The 19,642-nt window shown below is 42.9% G+C and overlaps 1 protein-coding gene across 1 annotated transcript in view; it reads right to left on the minus strand.

Moving 5' to 3' along the window:
• Positions 1 to 19,642, minus strand: part of KLF7 (KLF transcription factor 7) — a 59,114-nt gene continuing 39,472 nt past the window's right edge. The window contains exons 4-5 of the mRNA XM_021538858.3: positions 7,955 to 8,078; positions 1 to 1,643 (exon numbers count right to left, since the gene is read on the minus strand). Coding sequence (XP_021394533.1) covers positions 1,592 to 1,643; positions 7,955 to 8,078 — 176 coding nt within the window. The 3' untranslated portion in view covers positions 1 to 1,591. The remainder of the gene's footprint in view (positions 1,644 to 7,954; positions 8,079 to 19,642) is intronic.

Below are 19,642 nucleotides of genomic sequence, written 5' to 3' on the forward strand. Positions count from 1 at the left end.
TGAAGACTTTAATCCACTTTGAGCCAAAGAAATCAAATTATTATGACGGAAGGGTGAGCATGAGACCTCCACTTCTCCTTGATGATTCACACCGTAGGCCAAAATGGACCTCTAGGTTAGTAATACTTTGGACCAATCATTTGGAAATGCCTCACTGCTGTATGTAAAATCCAATCCCTTCCTTCACCGCTCACATGGTTACATTTTTTCATATAGGAGTGGGCTACAGCATCAACTTCATGAACAGAAAAGCAGGACTTTGATAAACGGGCTAATGCTGAATGAAGCCATTGTACTTGGAAGAGGTTCTTGATTTCCTACTCAGAGATTGGAGTAGGATTTTTGGCTTGGGGTTTTTTTTTGTGTGTAAGATGCTCAACAAACAGGTTTAAATTAAAATGTCTGCAGATGCTCTTTACAGAAACAAAAGGCTAATGTTTTAAATTGGTTAATAGAAGAACTGCAAGAAAAAGCAACATAATTCACCACTAAATCACCGTGGGTTGTGGCTAATATGCTCACATGATGTAGAAGGAATCCTGTAGTCATGCCTGTGTGGCCAGTCCCAGACTGATATCCAGGTGAAGACAAGGAGTTCTGAAGATCACTTGTTTGTGGAGAAAAGAGAAAAAAGGTTTAAGCTTCCAAACAAGCTTTTAAAGTTTTTTGTTCAAAAAATAAACAAGAAGTCCTAGCTATGGCAATAAGGTGAGGCTTACAGAGATATTAGGTGCTGTATCTCAGGGGTTTGTCCCTTGGCTACTTAGCCATGGTGGCAGCAGCTTCCAGAGTCCCTAGTGCATATGTTGTGCAATAGCCAAAAAAAAAAAAAAAAAAAAAAAACCAACAAAAATATAATCCTCCATGAAGTCTACATAAACTCAGGCCAAAAAGAGGATGTTTGTGTCACAAGTGTCACTCCACAGTCTACTGCCATTAAGGCCACTGGTATTGACTTAAAAGGATCTCAATAGTTCAGTTCTGGGAAGAAGAACCAAAACCAAGACAGGTCAAAGTGTCTGTGAGAAGTCTGATGCACTGAAAATTAGGAATTCTCAGAGAAAGAACAAAAAACCCAAGAGGTTAATTTTGGCTACCAAACTGGGATTTGGTTTTCTAGGTCATTTTTTTCCCCCCATCTATTTAAAAAGAAAGTTAGTGCTACAAATATGCAACTTCAAGAGGACATATTCTTCTACTGAGTTGCACTGAGAAGCAGGTTAGATAAGCCCCTCCTACTGCCATCCACCTGCAGGGAAGCCTCCTCTGTTTTCTTTGATTTCCACTGGTAAAAACAAACAAATCCAAGAAGGATGAAGTACTATAAGTAATTGTTCTTTTTCACTGACTTCACCTCTGTATCATTTCCTCGCCTGCATCTTCTCCCATCCGGCTGGGGCAAGGCATAAAAGAACCGATGTAGGTATTGAAGTGTAACTGGGAGCATGACACTGTGAGCATGTGGTCCCTGTACAGAGGATTACACGGGATCAAGTTCTCTTCTCCTGTAAGGTAGCACGTTGTAACTTGAGTTCCACTTTCATCTCACAACACTTAGCCCAGATGATATCCATGCCAAGCTGACTGATATTTAGATGTGTCTCTTCATGTGGAGGGCGAGGTGATCCGACCTGGAAAAACACCTGCAACATAAAGCAAGCAGGAAATAACTATAGGATTTTGGAAAACAGGGTTTCTGCTCCTTCCTTGTTATGTACAGAAGAAAATACATATCCCAGTTTAGAGAGACATTCCTTGAGCTATCCATGGATCACAACCAAAGCCTGTGTGATCAGCCTCTGTGATCACAGATAAGCAACTACCCTGGCTCTTCAGCAGCTAAAGAGACAACGTTTATCCTTTCCCTGTTCCTCTCCCTCTTGCTTCTTTCACTGAGTCAGACATCAGGGAAGAGTGCTCATCTATACATCTGGACTATAAACCAAAATATTTAGTAAGTGTGTGTTTACATATTAAAAATAAATAAAACAAATCCGTTTTATTCAGCAACACCATTTTTTAAAATACCAGCTTTCTCAAGTGCCCATTCCTTGCAAAAAGCACCAAAGAATGATGCTAGTTTTGAAAGCTAAATTCTTTCTAACTCCAAACTGGAAGGAAATCTGGCTCAGACTTTGGAGGCTGACAATCCATCAGGCTTCATATCTCCCCCTTCCTCTCAGCTGGGAACCTGGGTGGTAATATGTGGATTCTGATTAATATTATCTCCGTGATGGATGTTGACAGAAGATATTATGCCTATTTTGTAAGAGTGACAATTGAAAGACAGAGAAGGCAAAGAAGCTGTAAATCACACAGGTGTGGTAAAACCAAGGGAAAAAAAAGAAAGCCAGGAATTGGGCTTCCAACTTCTGTTCTTTATCCACAAAGCCTTTCCCATCTCATAAGAAATTATATTTATTTTTATTTTCATAAGAAAACATGCTTTTCTGTCATTCTGAACATGTAGCTGGATCCTGATGAGACAGACTCCACACCCATTAGATATGGGATTGAAAGTACCAATCCATTACACCCACCATCAGAGTGTTGTCTAAGGTATGTATGGCACTGGAAAGCAAACCACAGGAGAAGCAGGCAGTGGTTCTGGGTGCCTACCCCACAGCCCTAAAATGGAGCCTGTCACAGTGACAGGACTGAAGACATACTTAGAAATTAAACTTCTACTAGCAACTTCAGTAGCACATTTAAAAACAGTAGGTTTTCAAGTCTCCTGCAAATTCCGGCTTACCTTCTTTCCACCTTAAGCCACAAGATACTGGTTTATTTATTTTAAAAACATTTACTACAAATATCACACCAACCCCCACACACCTGTGGCTTTTGAGTAAACTGGTTCTGTAGGATCCAAAAACACGAGGAAAAGCTACTTACAGAACTGATTTGCCTGGCATGTCTTTTCAGTGCTCCACAGAACTGGAGTATAAAGCAGCCACCAATAATGGTCTGAAGAGTATCCAAATGGCTTATTGTGAGAATCAAGATAGCTCATCTATGGGCGCTGAGTGTATTTTTTAAAAAGCAATAGTTGAGTGTTTTGTAGTTTTCAGAAAGAAGAAGCAGAAGAAAAAACTGAACAACCCCCCTACAAAAGCTAATACTGATAGATAAAAAAAGAACAGTCAATCTAAATACCCAAAGAATAAACACCCTAAGCAAAGAAAGGCTGAGAAGAACTATAAAAATGAAATTATTTTAAATAGTTAGGGGACTTTTTCTGTCCTGCTGAAGTATGCCACTGCACATGTGATTAATCAGCATCTACATGAAGAGATGAGTGATCAAGAGGTACATTTTTAAGACAAGGAAACCTTAATACAAGATATCTTCCACAAGAAAAGTAGTCATTTACTCATCTTTTGTAAATGAGCAACGAGCATAGCTCTGCTCAAGTCATCTCTTCTCTACTTGCAGGGGTTACAAGGGAGTTAATATCTTCTGAATGGCAAAAATGAGACTTCAAAATAGGATGGAGAAGGCATTCCTCCAAGGTCCTACAAGAGGCACAGCAAGACACACGTGAATGTCACAATGGACACTGGGCTTTCAACACAGCAGGCTCTGCACAGCTAGAATTTTCTAGACCTAGAGTGACAAAATACATCCTTGGACCAACGTCTCTCTCATCACTCTTAAACTGAGAAAGCAGCATGCTCTGGCTACAAGGGCTGCCAAAACAAAACAACAGCTTGAGTGGCTGCCAAAAAGACATGCACCAGCTGGCACTTCAGTCTAGGACTAGTCACAAGACCCCCACCAAAGCACAGCTTTTCCTTTCCAGTTGTCTCTTTTACAGATGCAACCCAGCAAAGTGCATGCTGAGTCACATCATAGCCAGATCTGTTAAAATTATAGATTCAGTACATTGCTTCACATCAGTAACTACCGTATTAGCACCTATAATATTTTTATAGGTAATAAAATGGTGCCATATTTGCTAGTTTATAGCTAATAAAGTGGTACAATACTAATTCTTCACATTCTCCCGCTACCTAATTCGGTTAGTTCTATCTCTTGGTAAGGCTGGTGGATGTGGATATTTATTTTCAACTGTAAAACAGTCTATATAAAATTTTTGCAGCTAAATCACACTGTCAAAAAGCCTACTGATTACTGGACACACTTCTTTTTTTTTTTTTTCTTTCTGGGACTAGAGGCAGCAGCGGAAGAGGCTTCACAGGATAAGCTGTCAAAGGAAACTACTCTTCAAAAATCAAGGAACAGGGGCTTGCTGGTCTCTAGTCCTACCCATGACACGAGACTTCTCTGCACCTCTGGCTTTACACCTCTTTCAGTTCCAGAGCAGCTCTACACATCACACATGGGCCCATCACAGCCTTCTCTGAGGGCTTCTCCCCCGTCAGTCTAGCTCTTCCTAGAAAGAACAGTTTATGCTAGAATAAGACACTCTAATTTTAAAACTCGTACAGGGATGTGTGATACACAAATTCCCTGCTCCCAGACATGATTCCTCCCTTTCTCTTTTTGCTGTATCTCCTTAGCAACACAATACGGCTTGGCACTGATGCCTCTGAAGGAGAAAAAGGGAAGGTAAGTACAATGAGAGAGAATGTATCACTCAGACATCTTTCCTACCAGCTGTGGATTTTCCACTGTGGGATGTGTTCATTCCAGCTAAGTGCACTCTCTGCTTGCTATCAACAAGGAAACCATGAGCACGTGTGCACATACGCAGAGAGGAACATGCATCCCAACAGTCTGGCACTAAGCTGCTGTTTCCTAAACACCTATTTATCTAGAATCAGCAAGTGCCACTACCCTGTCAAACTCTTCCCCTTGAAGTACTGAGGGCTTGCACCGTGTGAGGAACAACCCTAGCTTGTGTTTCTGAAGAGCAAAATTCCTGGGAAATGCTAACAACGAGCATAACCCTGGCATCTGGAAGGCACTAAGGACTTTCCTAGGGTGCTTTCCACCCCACTTTAGCTGATTGTCCTTTCTCTCCTGCTGCCACAAAGCTACACACCATTTGCAGTACATATGATGTTACTCAAAGCAGTGGTAGTTTGCCAGCTATGACTAACAATGTGATCTGTGGGCTGCATGGTGTTGGGACAGGGCTGGGAGAGCAGAAGAGAATCTCATCTTATCTCTTTTGTTATAAAATTTACTTATACACAGCAGACATTAATACTCCTTTGACATTGGTCGGAAGGTGAGAGACACAAACACATCTAAAAACAGTCTTGGAAGGGAAATGCAGCCAGCCTGTGTAAACAACATCCCCTTCTGCTATCTGAATCACCCCTTCCATGCTCTGTTTGCCAAGATACAGCCTTCAGCTCTGAACAACAACAGGCATAGGATTTGTGCAACATCAGTGTTGTTAAAACAGCTCCAATCAGCTCCTTAAAACCTAACAAGCCAGCATGTCTGAGAGAGTGGCCACAGCTTCTGTCAATAATGGTGAGTGCAATAAAGGCTAGCAGTTCAAATACAGAGGAACTGTTCTCCAGCTGGAACCCTGGCTCAGGAAGGCACATCTTTAAAAGTCTGCTTACATGGCTAAAGGCAGTTTTAGGCTCATGTTTCAGTGCTTGCTTGAGGTGACCTCTGCAGTAGGTGGTAGCAAAGAGGCCTGAGAATGAGAAAAGAATGAAAAACAGTAGAGTATGGCAGAGGGAGGCAAAAGAACAGGCACTGTCACTCTGAAAGCTTGCAACAATTAACTGGGGGAATAAGGATAAATCTGCCTCCTATCACCACACACAGATAGTATGGGCATAGAGTTTAACAGTGCGCAATCCTCAGCACTCTGAATTTTATTAATAATGTTATTCCTTCATCTACAGATTCAGTAGAAGAGTAGAAAATGCATTAGATGATTACAGGAATATATCTCTTAACTGCAGTGACTGAGTTTGCTGCCAAAGAGAAAAGCTAGGTAGAAAGGGGTAAGATGTGGAGGGAGAATAACGAACACTTAACAAAGGGCTGAAAGAGACCAAAGAGTTGAAAATACCAGTTGTATTTCTCTAGATCTGTGCTAAAAATATTGTTTGTCCTGACAGAAACCCTAGGGCATGTGTATGTGTGTGTGTGTGTTTGTGGGGCCACTCGAGGAAAGAAAAGAGAAAGGCAATGATTTACATTTAAAACAGAGAACATAATTGTTCTCATTCACAGAAGTGCTTAAACAAAAGCACAACTGCAGAGGTCCCTACTTGGCTTATCCTGTCCCTCATTCTGAGCAAACAAAAGATGATCCAGGGATAAAACAAAAGATAATCCAAGAGGAAGCCCTCCGTGGGGGAAGGGGGACGGGAAGAGGGGAGACGAGGGCAGAAGAGCACTTAAGGAGATGAAGCTCTTGGAAAGGCAGGATGTGAAAATGATCAAATTTCCTTCCCATAAAAGGATGGGGTCCCTTGTTTATGTCCCACACATCCTCTCTCCACGCATATTCTCTGTTGGTCTGGTGTACCCACAGGCTTCCTAGAGGCTTTATTGTATTACAAAACGTTTCCTTATCACAGTCGAGAACCCTAGTGCTGCATTAAAAAGATGGGTAATTTTCTTAAGCCTCTTTTAAAAAAATATATAAATAGGATTAGCTGGATAACATGTTCAAATGCAAGCACGTTATTTGATTACTCAATAGTGGATCCAGGTTTCACCCAGGGCACTGCCAGTCTTCAGCTGGGGGGGTGAGTGGGGGAGAAGCGCTCATTGTTCGATCCTGTCAGTGCTGTCAAGAGTCATTACAGGGGTAATTGCTTTTGCTCCACCCTGATTTCTTATCAGTAGGGATTGGGGATGTGGAGAAGGGTGTTCTTCTGGTTTTGTTTCTAAATTGAAAGAATCCAGCTTTCAAAAACACTCAGCACCAAGCAAGGATGACCAGATTTTTCAGAGAAGCTCAGTATTTACTGAAGCAGCGAAAGCAGCGAGGGCTGTGCAAGCACACCGTGGTGAGAGCTGCAAGGGCGGCTCTCCCAGGGAGCTGCTGGGTGCTCAGCTCACACCTCATTTCCCCAGGGCACTGCTGTGTGACAGGCTCCTTAGGAACCTCGGCCCTGAGCATCTGCCAGGCTTTCAAGTCTGGGCCCTCACTGAATGAAGGTGCAGAGTTATTTCCCACTTCAAACAGATATCAAGAGTGAGATTTAAAATTGTAGGAAAAGGTTCACTAATTAGCAGGAATGTGCAGAGATCACTGATCCTACTCAATACAATCCCATTAATTTGAATGGTAAAATGTGTCTAAATCACTCTTGGGCTTTGCCCTTTGTTGACTTTTCTTTAGGAGCCCTGGACTCAGTGCTAAGAGGAGACAACGATCATACAGAAATTTAATGTATTTTTCCCTAGAGGTTTCCTATAGATTTGGGCCACTTGTGGCACAACAGCCACACACTCCCCATTCCTCCTGCCATACAACAATGTTTTTGTGAGGCCCACCCTGCCCTAATGTGGGTAGCCAGCAGTGTTGCTTGGAGCAGTCCTTGAAGCAGAGCAAATAGAGGGTGCTTTGCCTTTGTGAGAACAGCAGGCTTACAGGATCAGAAGACAGAAAGCTAAGGAGATGCTTTGTGGAGAGGTCCATCACTGAAATGGTCTAAGGCCCTCTGAATGTCTTCTCTGCTTTAAGAGCATTAACAAGACCTGTCCTATGAACTGAATCCTGTGCCCACAACAGACACCAGCCGGGTTCAGTCAGGCCTACACTTGGTCCCACATTTTGTTCTGTGCTGTGGGATTAGACTGCTTAGGAAGAATTCCCCATCTGCCAGCCTGCCTGGCCCCTAAGCCAGAGAGGACAGGAGCTGAGCAGAGGATCCCTCCATGGTACAGGGATCCAGGCACTGGGACAGAAGGGGCCCGCCCCTCTGCTGTCTCTGGGAGCTGGAGGCTCCCTGCCAGTCACCAAAGTCCACAGGTCTCTTGAACACCATGTTAGGAGCTGCATTACCTGTCACAATGGTTGCATTTAAAGGGCTTTGCACCCGTGTGCTTTCTGTAATGCCTCGTGAGCTCGTCGCTGCGTGCAAAACGCCACTCGCACCCTTCCCACGAGCACTTGTAAGGCTTCTCACCTGCAAGGGGAGGAGAGAACAGTCAGCGTGGCAGCAGCATTCCTGAGCACTCAGCTTAAAAGCCCCGTGTCCTCCCACCCTGCCTCTAACCCATTTCAGTCGCTTAGCCCTTCTTACAATTCTTGGTCAGTGTGGGATGCAAATAACCTAGGGCTTGTGATGTATTGTACTGAGGACAGTTCCACTGCAGATTTTACCACAGGTGAAATTCTCACATAACCTTATATCTTGTTTCTAACAAAACCAGGCAACTGGCCTTTGAAGAAGCCTTAAGAATGTCCTCAAATGTCTAAGCAGCTGTGTGGCTGAAGCTTGATTTTCAAACAGCTTTTCAGCTCACTCTAACCTTGCCAGATGTATTACTGCAGTACTTGAGTGACTGTACTAACACCTGAACACTGTACAGGTGTGCACCACTCCTGAGTGACCACCACTACTGCACCTGATTCTGTTTACCCTTTACGTGGCCAGCCTTACATCCGCTCCCCTCAAGCATTCATGCCTGCTGCCCCCAAGGACTGCACCTTTTTTACTTGCTTCTACAAAATCTATTCCTGGGACCAAGAAATTACATGTCAGGTCATCGAGTGTGAGAGGATACACTTCTTTGAATCAGCTGGTCCTTCAGGCTTCTTGCACTATACCTTCATCAGCTGTTATTCTGCCCCAAAATATTAACAGTACCATTGAAGGCAATGAAATGGTGTAGTGGTAAGACAGGACACATTCCAGTCTGCTGGTCGGAGTTGGACTCAATGATTCTTGTGGGTAACTTCCAACTCAGGATATTCCATGATTCTATGCTCACATCTAACTATCTCCTAATGCACATCAGTCTCTGCAGATCAAAGTGTGCCATGGTGTAACATCTGTGGTATCATTAGCACCTTCTGATGAAGAATCCCAAGTCATGAGTCCCGTTGCCTTTTCAGTGCATATGTATTGGTGTGCATTCAAATTTAACATCTCCCTCCCACAACAAATGCTCCAGTGCATCTCTTCCTATAGTAACTCTATGTCACTCTTTACCATGCAGTCAGTTGAGATAAAATTCAGACAAGAAATCACTTTCACTACCAAGCTTCTAAGTGGCTTATTACTTATTTGTTCTTAAAATTCCTAAGAAGGTAATCTTAAAAAACCCACCACGGGCCACACTAAGGCTACAATTTGCTTGATCCCTCTAGGCCAGTCACATGAAACAATCATTTGAGCACAGCAGACAATGCAGAGACACAGATTGCTGTATTTAGTGTGTCTATTCAGCAAGTAGAAGAGTGAGATCTGGATATGGGAGACCATGATGATGAACTGGAGATGCAAAAAGAGCAACAAAAGTGAAAAGGGAAAGAAAATTGCAGCAAAATACATGAAAAAATGCTGTTCTCTGGTTTGTGAGTTTCTGCAGACTTCTTGTTGCACAGGCAGCTCTGCTGCACAGTGGTCATCTGCCCCAGACAGAACAGCAGAATGGGCTGAGACCATAAGTGAAGTTGAGCCATTTTTTTGGCCTTTGAGAAGTTTCTTTGGTTCAGGAGTTCAGTTAAAGAATTCACGGGGATGAAGTTGTGAAGAGGGGGCAGCAGCTGGCAAGACTACACCAAAATATCCATTTATCCCACAGTCCCTGAAGAAAGGCCAGCCTGGATGTCCCTGCTGTGAGTCACAGTCTCCCATGGAAAAATGCCCAACAGGACAATGGACTGAGCCAACAATAATATTACCCCACTTAGAATGTGCCTGCTTGGTCATCTCTGCAGACTCACCTCTTGTTCCTTTATTCTTTGGATTTCTTCAGGAAAATAAGAAGTTAGAATTTTCTTAGTGAGAAAGGTGCTGTTGTCTTTTTTTCTGGGCTGGTTACCCAATTGTACCTCAAACACAGTCAGCAGTGCTGGCCCCTGGAGCTGCAGTTGCCTCAGTTGCAGCAATCTCCCCCCAGCCCTTTGCACCCTACCTGGCACACAGCATCTGCTCTCCTCAGAAAAAAGGGATTTCTCAGGCCTGATCCTGTGCCTGTGATGAAGCACCAGTTTGTCTGAACAGTTCATGCTTTATTTTAAAAAGTTGTCAGTAAACAAGCCTCGATGATAATGCAGTTCCTTGGTTCTCTGACGCTCTCTAGTGCCTACTTTAGAGTGGAGACAGCCAGGCAGGGAAACTGCCTTGCAGTAAATTTGCCACGCACACTGCAAAGCAAATGCAGAAGACAACTGCTCAGCCAAATCTGGCAGGTGCAGCCAGTCTGAAGGATACAGTCATCTATAGAGCAGAAGGGTGAAGAAAAAGCATCCTGGGCTTTCTGTGAAACTATAGAGGCTACTAGGATTGAAGTGGAGTTTGGTTTGTTAAAATTTGTCAAGAGCTTTGAAAACATACAGTGCTACATATAGGTTACAAGAGACAGAAAAGCCAAGCACGGTTACTGGTGAATCCAAAGAATGACACATATCTCTGTTACTTGCTGCAGGGGCTCCTCTCCCAAGTGTTCCAGCTTTGGCCTTGCACAGCCCTGAGCTGAGTTTTGTTTTTCCTTTGTAACCCAAGCCCTGATCAGCAAAATGTCAGACAGTACCTCTCAGTGCTCCAGACTGCACGCTGCCATACCAGGCTCCCAGTGCACAAGGTAAATGTAAAGAAGCACAGTGACCTTTAAAGCCATGCCAGACGGCTCCTTGACCCAGAGACCTCAAAGACATTAGATTTCCTACCCTCCTGAAGCTATTAAAAAACACAAGAGGGAAGGAGAAGAGAGACCTGCCTGTCTCTGCATGTGAAGACTACAAACAAACTGCTCCTTTAATGGCTGCTTTCACCTTACATGAAGATGAAATGGAAGTGTAACTTGCCAAGGTGCACGTATGTAGAAAGCATGAGAATGAAAAAGGGGGGAAGGTCCTCCTACCTCACTACTGGCAATAGCAGGGATAAAAAATGGGAAGGATCCTTTCCATGTATTAGGCTGTTCTTCTCTTGTTCGGAGGATTAGTGAGACTAAAAAGATGATGAAATCTTCTACTGAAGGCAAATGCAAAACTCCTACTCACTTCTAAAGGGCCAGGATCTCCCCCTTTTAAAAAAATTAATTATGAGCTGCAAATCCAATTAAAAATAGGAACATCATGGAGTTGTGCCACACTTTTTTTCTAATTTCTCAAATTAAAAACCACATTCAAAACTTGTGCCTGCAAGCCACTTCCAGGAAGGAGGCTCTGCTCCCTAAGTCACCTTTATTTAACACAAGGATCTATGCAGTCCTTAAACAAATCCATAAACCCACATTTATACAAATACACTCAGTGGAGGATCCAGTCCTCATACAAAAGAAGCCAATACCTAGGAACATGTTAAATACTCAGTTCTTTCAGTTCAGAACTTACTCCACACCATGGGGCTGGCTCAGATTCCACACACCCATAAATGTACCTGGGAAGCAGTGCAGATATATTCAAGGAGTGAATTATGCAATTTTCCTAGATGAGCTGTGTTTAAAAAAATGTGTCATTTGCTTAGGGAAAATCTGTAAGCAACATAGAAATACTGGCTTTTCAGCTGTTTCTACTTTTTCCTTTGGGACTAAGATACACTACCCAGTGATTCCAAGCTTATTGACTTGTGGTTTCCATGGGCAGTGCAGCACAGTGCAGGAGAGCTGCAGTGAGACAGTGGGTGCACAGGACCCAACACCCACACTGTGTGCATTGGAAGGGTGTTATTTCTGGCTGGCCACAGCCTCGTCCTGTGGCTGGAGCCAGGCCGTAGGTGAAGTGTGCCAGCTGTGCACTCACACAGCAGCTCCTGGGACAGGAAAAAATCCCCATGGCTACACTCTGGCCAGGCTGAACCAAAGTTCATCTCAAAAGAGGTCACTTGATCACCAGGAAACACATCAGACACATCTGAGTTGCCTTGTGAGGATCCTGGAGAAGCAGCCTGCACATGCCTGCTTGTGCACAGAGCCTTGTCCTGAAACCTACTGGTCTGGAAGGGCTGTATCACCAAAACAGTGCCACAGAAATGCTATTAGCCCTTCAGATATACTTTAGGGTTTCAGTCCATCATGACTGCACACTTCTGTGAAGCAGCCTCTCTTCACTGTGGTGTGTCCTTTGGTCCATACCTCATTTTAACCTTTTCATGTTCCTAGAGCAAATTTTATACCCTGAGACTTGGATGCTTGGGGGAGTAGGCTCTCTGTTCCACTTGTGTTTATGGCACCTCACCCAACCGAGCTCTTCTTCTAAAGTATACCCAAAGCACATTTCAGTACAGTCTGGCCCTCCATCCTCTATTTCATCCAGCCTGGTCCAATCTGGTAACTGGAGGACAGAGACCTTTGAAAATTTATGGGAAACATGCAATACTGAAGCTAAAATTTTAAGTTGTAACAAAAAAATCCATCAGACTTTGGCAGCCCTAAAATCGGGTCACTATTCTTTTTGTGACTAAGATGAATGCAAGACTAAATATTAGGCATCTAGTTGCAAAAATAAACATGATTGGTACAGATTTCTCTTGCAAGCCAAAAATTTATCATTTGAAATTATGAAAAGCCAAGCACACAATCTCATTTGCACTCCTGTGGCAAACACACACTAGGTTTCCAGCAAAACATGATGGATATAGCTGAGTTGGTTCTGTAAAGACCACCACACTGGTCTTTGGAACTTCTCCCTCCATTTTCCAGCCTCAGGAATTCTTGGTGAGTTTTGTCTCATGCAGCTTTAGATATTGAAAGCCATAATCTGACACTGCCACCTATGGCATTCTTTTTCAAGTTAACAGGGAGGCAAAGGCAAGGCTGGACTGTGACACATCATACCCAGGCAGACTGGAATTGGAGGTGCATTTCTCTACTTTGATGGTGCAGTGGGCCAGATAAGCAGCTCAGCTGCACACACCTGTATCTTTGCTCTCCAGGCACAAACCAGAGAACATCAGGTTTTTGCTCCAATACAAATTTAAATTGTAAACCCTGTACAAACCTTCACAACAAATATTTCCTCACAAAACACAGCAATGGGGATGTTGTCTATTCTCAAGATACAGAGACCCACTGTCCTTGCCACCTACATCCCACAGGCATCCTCTAGGTCCCAGACATATTCCTCTTGTCCAAGAAGTCAGGCAGTGTTTGCTAAGACATCTCAGAAAGGCTGTTTCAGCAGAGTGATTAGTAGAAACATTAAGTTACAGGAAACAGAGCTACCTACTCAAGATCAGCTGAGGACATGACCACAAAACTCCAGCACACAATGGGCACATTATACTTCTTATAGCTACATTGTTTATTGCTAATCCCAAGGGTTAAAATGTCGTGAGTGCACTCTTCTACAGAAATAATGAGATTTGTAAGAAGAAAACAATAATATTCAGACATCATTTGCCTTTTGCTTTGTAGATAACCTAGGGCTATGGTTTTAAGCCTCTCTTTGCAGCCCTGCAGGCTAGGAACATTTATTTTGAAATACAGAGGAAGAAATTTGCTCTCTATTCCCCGAATTTCAACAGCGGGCACTTTAAGAACAAAACCCTCCAGATTTAGGGATGTGCACAATAAGATCACAGAGTTCCAGTGTGATGGGGTGAAACCCCGGCTCCATCCAAGTCATTAGGCTCAAGTTTCACTCTGTATCTTTATGGAATTGAAAGCAAAGATATTATGATTATCCATCCATCCATCCATCCATATCTATTTCCTTACCCCTCCTGGCACTCTCCTGCAGGGCACTTAGTAAAACAATCAAGTAGTTTAAGCTCCCAGTCTTGCAATGAGCTTCAGAGGAGAATCACAGTCAAAAGCTTTGCTGATATTCTCTGTGCTAAAATGTGGTAGTGTCATAAGAGTGCTTTAGTCCCTTGACACTCCTTTTGATTCAGCCAAAAATGTTTAAAGAAACTGAGGGGAAACCCCCAAATTATGCTTATATGCATATTTTGAAGGCTATTCAAAGCAAACTATGTTTTTAGAGTTCCTTAATATTACACAGCTACACAAAGCTAGCATGTGAAAGTGTGTTTAAGAAAACAACAGAAAAAAACCAGCATGTGTTATAATCCATTGAGAATTTTTATTATATAGTTTCAATATTCTAGAAAAAGTTGTCTGAAAGAAACACAAATATTTCTTTCCTTTTAATAATCTGTAATTTTAAAACCATTTAAAATGAAACTAGTTCTAAAAGTCTAAATTTCTAAAAGTATGTATTGAAAGACAGTTTCAGCTACACTTGTTTCAATATTGATGTTTCCAGAGAACTAGACAAACTGTAAAATTACAATGAAAAAATGAATTAAATGCAAGATTTTTTGCATGTATTTCTCCTGTAAGGAAGTTCTGAGGATCTGATATGTGTGAAGAATCAAGTACTGCTTTTTAAGAGTGTTTTAATAACTTTCCTTGCTAACCTAAGAGTATTTTAATTATTTTTCTTGTTCCCCTTATTGAGAAATCCTTTTGGGACCTATTGTTCCTGGGCTGGTGAGTGGGACCATGCTGTTGCAGGAGCAGCAGTGTCACTGCAGGATGAAGCCAGGCATCCTTCAGAGGCCAGTGTCTATGGGGATGCTGCTGCTGCAGACACAAGACCCTCAGAAGTGCCAGGAGCTGGTGTGGTTTTGGGGGAGAAGCAGCCCCCACAGCACCGCGCAGAGAAATGCCAGGCAGGCATTCCTAGCTGCTCTGCAGTTTAGGATGAAAGTCTGCCTCAGCACAATGAGACGCCTTATGTGGAACTTCACATTACCAATATTTTATATTTATGTAGCACTCTTCATCTCCAAGGGTCCCTGAGAGCTTTACAAGCTACATACATGGCATACCAATGAAGCCAAGCCATAATTCTTCTAATTAGCTGAACATCAGCACACAGCACATGGCACAACAGAAAATGTTACTGGTCACTCCTCTGTCCCTATGTAAAATGCTATATGAGCTGTAATAGAAACGTATCTCAGAAGTACATTTGGGTTTAAGGACCACTGAGAAATGAAATCTAACAAGACAGGTCTCCTTAACACCAGTGCCTGTCTTCCCTCATTACATGTACACACTTTGTCAAATACGAGACCCAGAAGAGGAGCTGCCCCAGACCCGCTCCCCACTTTCACACCAGATTCAGCACGTTACCATCACGTGGCTCAGGCAGCTGTTCTGCTGGTGAGGTTACAAAAAAGCTGGTGAGCAGCTGCAGTCCAGAGCACAACAACATCAGCCTCTTTTTAACATTCAGAAGTTCATTTCCTTAGCAAAAAAGAAGAGCAGGCTATTTAATACACACATCCTCTGGAGATCAATGCTAATATCTAAGCGTATGTGCATGCAACCCATCAACCAGTAAAACTAATTACAAAAATCAATTTCAGATACTTTTCTGAGCCTTTCATTCCTCAATATACTCCTAATTGATTTTTGTTGGAGAATAGAAAGCCTAATTAATATTTTTATTATTTAAAAGGAATGCAAAGGAGGGGGCAATGGTGAGTGCTTAACTGGTCCGCCGATGTTTTCTACACAAAAAAAGAGAAAAAAAATTAAAATTGGCATTTTATTCAGTTTTGCCACCTGCTGGAAAAATGGAAAAGCCTTTGAAAGGGTGACAAAGCACAAGAGCAAAGCTGGCAGAAGACAGTATGGGGCAGAAGAGGAATGTGACAGGATTGTGAAATACACAATGTGAGAAGGTTGTACCTATTTTTAGAAGGGCAGGGATGATCAAGTGTAAAAGCAGTACATTTCCATGAATGATGTACAGCTCCTTTCATCCAAAAAGGTCAGAAGTGCCCTTATAGAGAGGTGACTCTGATCATATTTATATTAGAGATGGGGGGAAGGAGGTTAAGAAGGAGACCCAACGTCCAATCAGTCTTTCTACAAACTTCAAAGCTCCGGATTAGTTCCTAAGGGCCTTGCCAAGGCTTGTCTACCAAGCCAGCAGCAGTTTCAGCATGTAGCCATTCAAGACACAAAAAGAAACCAATTTTTGCAGCATTATATCTTACGCCACACAAGCACCTAACACACATCCACAAAGCCCACTTGCCTAGCTGAAAAGCAGAGAAAAGCAAAGCATGTAGCAACATTCAAAGAAATGGAAATGTTCCATTTTCTACTCAAGAGGCTGCATTTAACAAGCGCACATTGCCCTCCATACTGAGCCCTGAAGGAGGGGAGGAACGCCTGGCTTTATCTCTTTGGGTCTGTGCAGGACTCCCATTGAGAGTGATAAAGCCTTTGCAATGTGCTCCCCGTTCAAACATCTCTCCACAGCTCCTCTTTGAAGGAAGCTCCTCGATGGTGGGGAGCAGGGCTGGGGGACAGATGCTGGTGCCAGCCTGAGCACACAAGCCCAGCTTCTGCCCCATTAATTGCCAGCACATCCTCCCCTGGGCCGGGCCCTGGGGACAGCAGCAGAGCAGTAGGGACACACGAGCACCCGGCAGCAACACCACAGCAAAACTACCCAATTAAGCCTCCAGAATAAGTGAGTGTGGAGGGGGGAGGAAAATTTAAAAAAATAAAAAGAAAAGGAAAAGGAAAAGGAAAAGGAAAAGGAAAAGGAAAAGGAAAAGGAAAAGGAAAAGGAAAAGGAAAAGGAAAAGGAAAAGGAAAAGGAAAAGGAAAAGGAAAAGGAAAAGGAAAAGGAAAAGGAAAAGGAAAAGGAATGGAGTTGCTTGGCAACGGGCGGGCAGAAGCGGCTGTGCAGCAGGTCGGGCTGGTACCCAGGCGGCGGGGCTGGCCCATTAGCACCCCACATCTCATGCATTTCCTGCGGGGTCTCCTAGTAACAGCCTGCGCACGCCGGGCTGTTGCGCTTCCCCTCCTCTCCTCCTGTTTCTCTCCATCACGCCAAGCATCGCTGTTTGCCCTAATTACACATTCTCTGCTGCTTCAAGCTGCCATTACTTCGGTCCCCAGAGGAGCAGCAAGAAATTTTTTAAAATGTCCTCTAATAAGGGCTTCTAGTTTCAGATTCTGTGGAGCTCTGCAAGCTCAAAGATGCAAAGCAAGGTAGCAGTGGCAGAAGGAACAGATGAAAAAGGAAAAAAATCAGCAGTTCACTGGATCAGATTTTTCCAGCACTCTGAAACATGTTCTCTTCCCTTTGTTTTTTGTAAGGTATCTTAGAGGGTGGACAATGAGATAGCCTTTAAGGGACATGGTGCATATTTGCATAATCCAGAGCAGTGTATCAAAGATTTATTCCTTGGAAACCTATGGTTTAGGTCAAGAGAAATTCCAGATTATAGATAAAGGCAAATAGGCCAGGAAAAATATGAGATGCATGTATCATGGACCATGTTGAGAAATGAAAAAAAAAAAAAAATCTAAGAGGCACAGACTCCCCTTTTCCAGATGCTAACATTTTTAATGGTTTTGCTCCATATTTTTGCTAATGAATGTGAGGTTTGCTTATTCAAACTATTGCAGTGCTGATGTTTTTCAGTATTTACCATCTTCTCCCTTTAGTCACTAAAAAATCAGAGAAAAGATGACCAAAAAAATGATGCAAAGTGGAAGAGACAGCACAGGATTAAAACACGAGGGGAAAAGAACATACGTTCCTTCTGATTTCCCACTTTTGTCAACAACAAAAATGGAAAAAGATCCAGGACCTCATTCAGACATTGAATATGATTTGGGGATAAATGCAAAAGGGAAATAATGTGCTTGGGTTTAAAGAATACACTGGCAAGTTCTCTCACTAAAGGCTGCCCTGGTGCCAAGGCACAGCTACCTACATGCTGGCAGGCACGGTTTGAAGGAGATCCCACCTTCCTGGTGCTTTCTCTGTCCTTGGGCACAGCTGGCAGGTGGCACCCAGTTGCTCCACACTGAGCAGGGCTCAGTAGAGAGGCCTTGGCAATGCTGCTGGGCAGCCCTTGGTGAACTAAGCAGACTAATCTCAAAAGCACAGGGCAGTGAGTAAAGATAATTAATTTTACCAGCTAGGAAGATTCCCCATCTGGATTCAGAAAAGGCACAAAGGATTACCTGTCCATAGCTCTAAGGGGGTTCCATGCAACCAGCTGGAAAGCACCCAGATCATTCATGCTGCCAGGTGAGTGTAAGTAACCAAAGGAGAACACAAATGTATTACGACATCCCGTTGCTGGGTGACACTGTGTCTTCAGGGAGAAAAATAAAAAAATGAAGAGGTTTTCTGTATGAAACATGTTTACTAACACACATTCAAAGCCAAACAAAGCCTAAGAAAAGATCACCTTTGGGATTCTACGGGTCTCACAAAGAATTAATGATAAAATATCACTCATATGGAAGTCAATTTACAACAGATCATAGCTTAATCAATTCAAGTTAATTTTTACCCAGATATTCACAGCCTGAAGTCTTCTATTTTTCAACTACACGAGCCAAGTTTTTAGTTAAACTTGTTACACTGTGCACAGTTATTTTCTCCCTGCCTCTCTCCAACACACATGCTCCGATTTCTAAAATAACAAACAACAACCATACTGGAAAAAACCCAAATGTGGAAAATTTCATTCTGAAGAAGGAAAGGCTTTGCAAACTTTACAGGTGACCAACAAGATGTACAAATGGAAGTTTATATTAACTAAGCTATTAAGACCTCTCTGTGTGTGGTGAAGGTCCAGATATACAGGAGGAAGAAATAAATCCCCACTAAGCCTCTGAATGTGCATGGCCATACAGTTGAGTACACCTTTCTTTCAGAACTCAGCTGGGCATCAGCTTTTATCTTTAAACTCATGACTGTCATCATTAGCTTAGCAAGCATGCTTGCAAATGTTTTTTCAGCATTCAGTTTTTGCAGCCACAATTTTCAGTTCTGAGTTTTGAAAGACAGACATCTTCAGGAACAAATCTACCTAACACAACATTTGTGTGCTTATTTGCAAATGGGGACTTCTGGGATTCCAAACTGGCCTGCAGTGTTTTAAAGATTTTGATTCTTATCAAGCCTTCTTATCATGTCTAAAGCAGATCAGTAGAAAGATTTTGGTTCTGTAGTCATTGTCCTGAAACAGGTGGCTTCACCCACTATGCAAGAAGTTGATCCACATACAGAGTCAAGGTACTTATTTACAGTTCTGTGCAGAAAGAGGTGCTGGGTGGCAAATCCAAAAAGGTGAGTGTAGATGTGTTACCTATTGCTTTAGTGAGACTCTAAAGCACCACACGTGTTATGAAGGGAGTAAGCCCCTTTGAAATTTTATATGGTATATTGTATTCAAATGACATTGTGGTGGTAAAAGGTGATTAAACATATGTGAAAGGTAACGGTATGTTGAGAATGATCTATTATTCCTCTTACAGATCAGTTTGTCTAAGACCCTGCTCAAGAGGGGTTAAGATTTTTTGTCAAAATGCATGAAATTTTGGCTTTCCTCTTAATATCGGTTGACACTTTGCCCTCAAGAGGATTTTGTGTGGAAACATATCATGGCTGCTCAGCTGGGGCACAGCACTGAATGCAGCTTGGATGGAGTCTGGGCACAGCTCACAGTGCAAATCCCGTGGGACACAGTGCCACTCTACTGTGGGGCTCAGTGCCTGCCAGCAGGCATAGCAGTGGGACAGG

This window comes from Lonchura striata, chromosome 8 (genome assembly GCF_046129695.1).
Source record: "Lonchura striata isolate bLonStr1 chromosome 8, bLonStr1.mat, whole genome shotgun sequence".
NCBI lineage: Eukaryota > Metazoa > Chordata > Aves > Passeriformes > Estrildidae > Lonchura > Lonchura striata.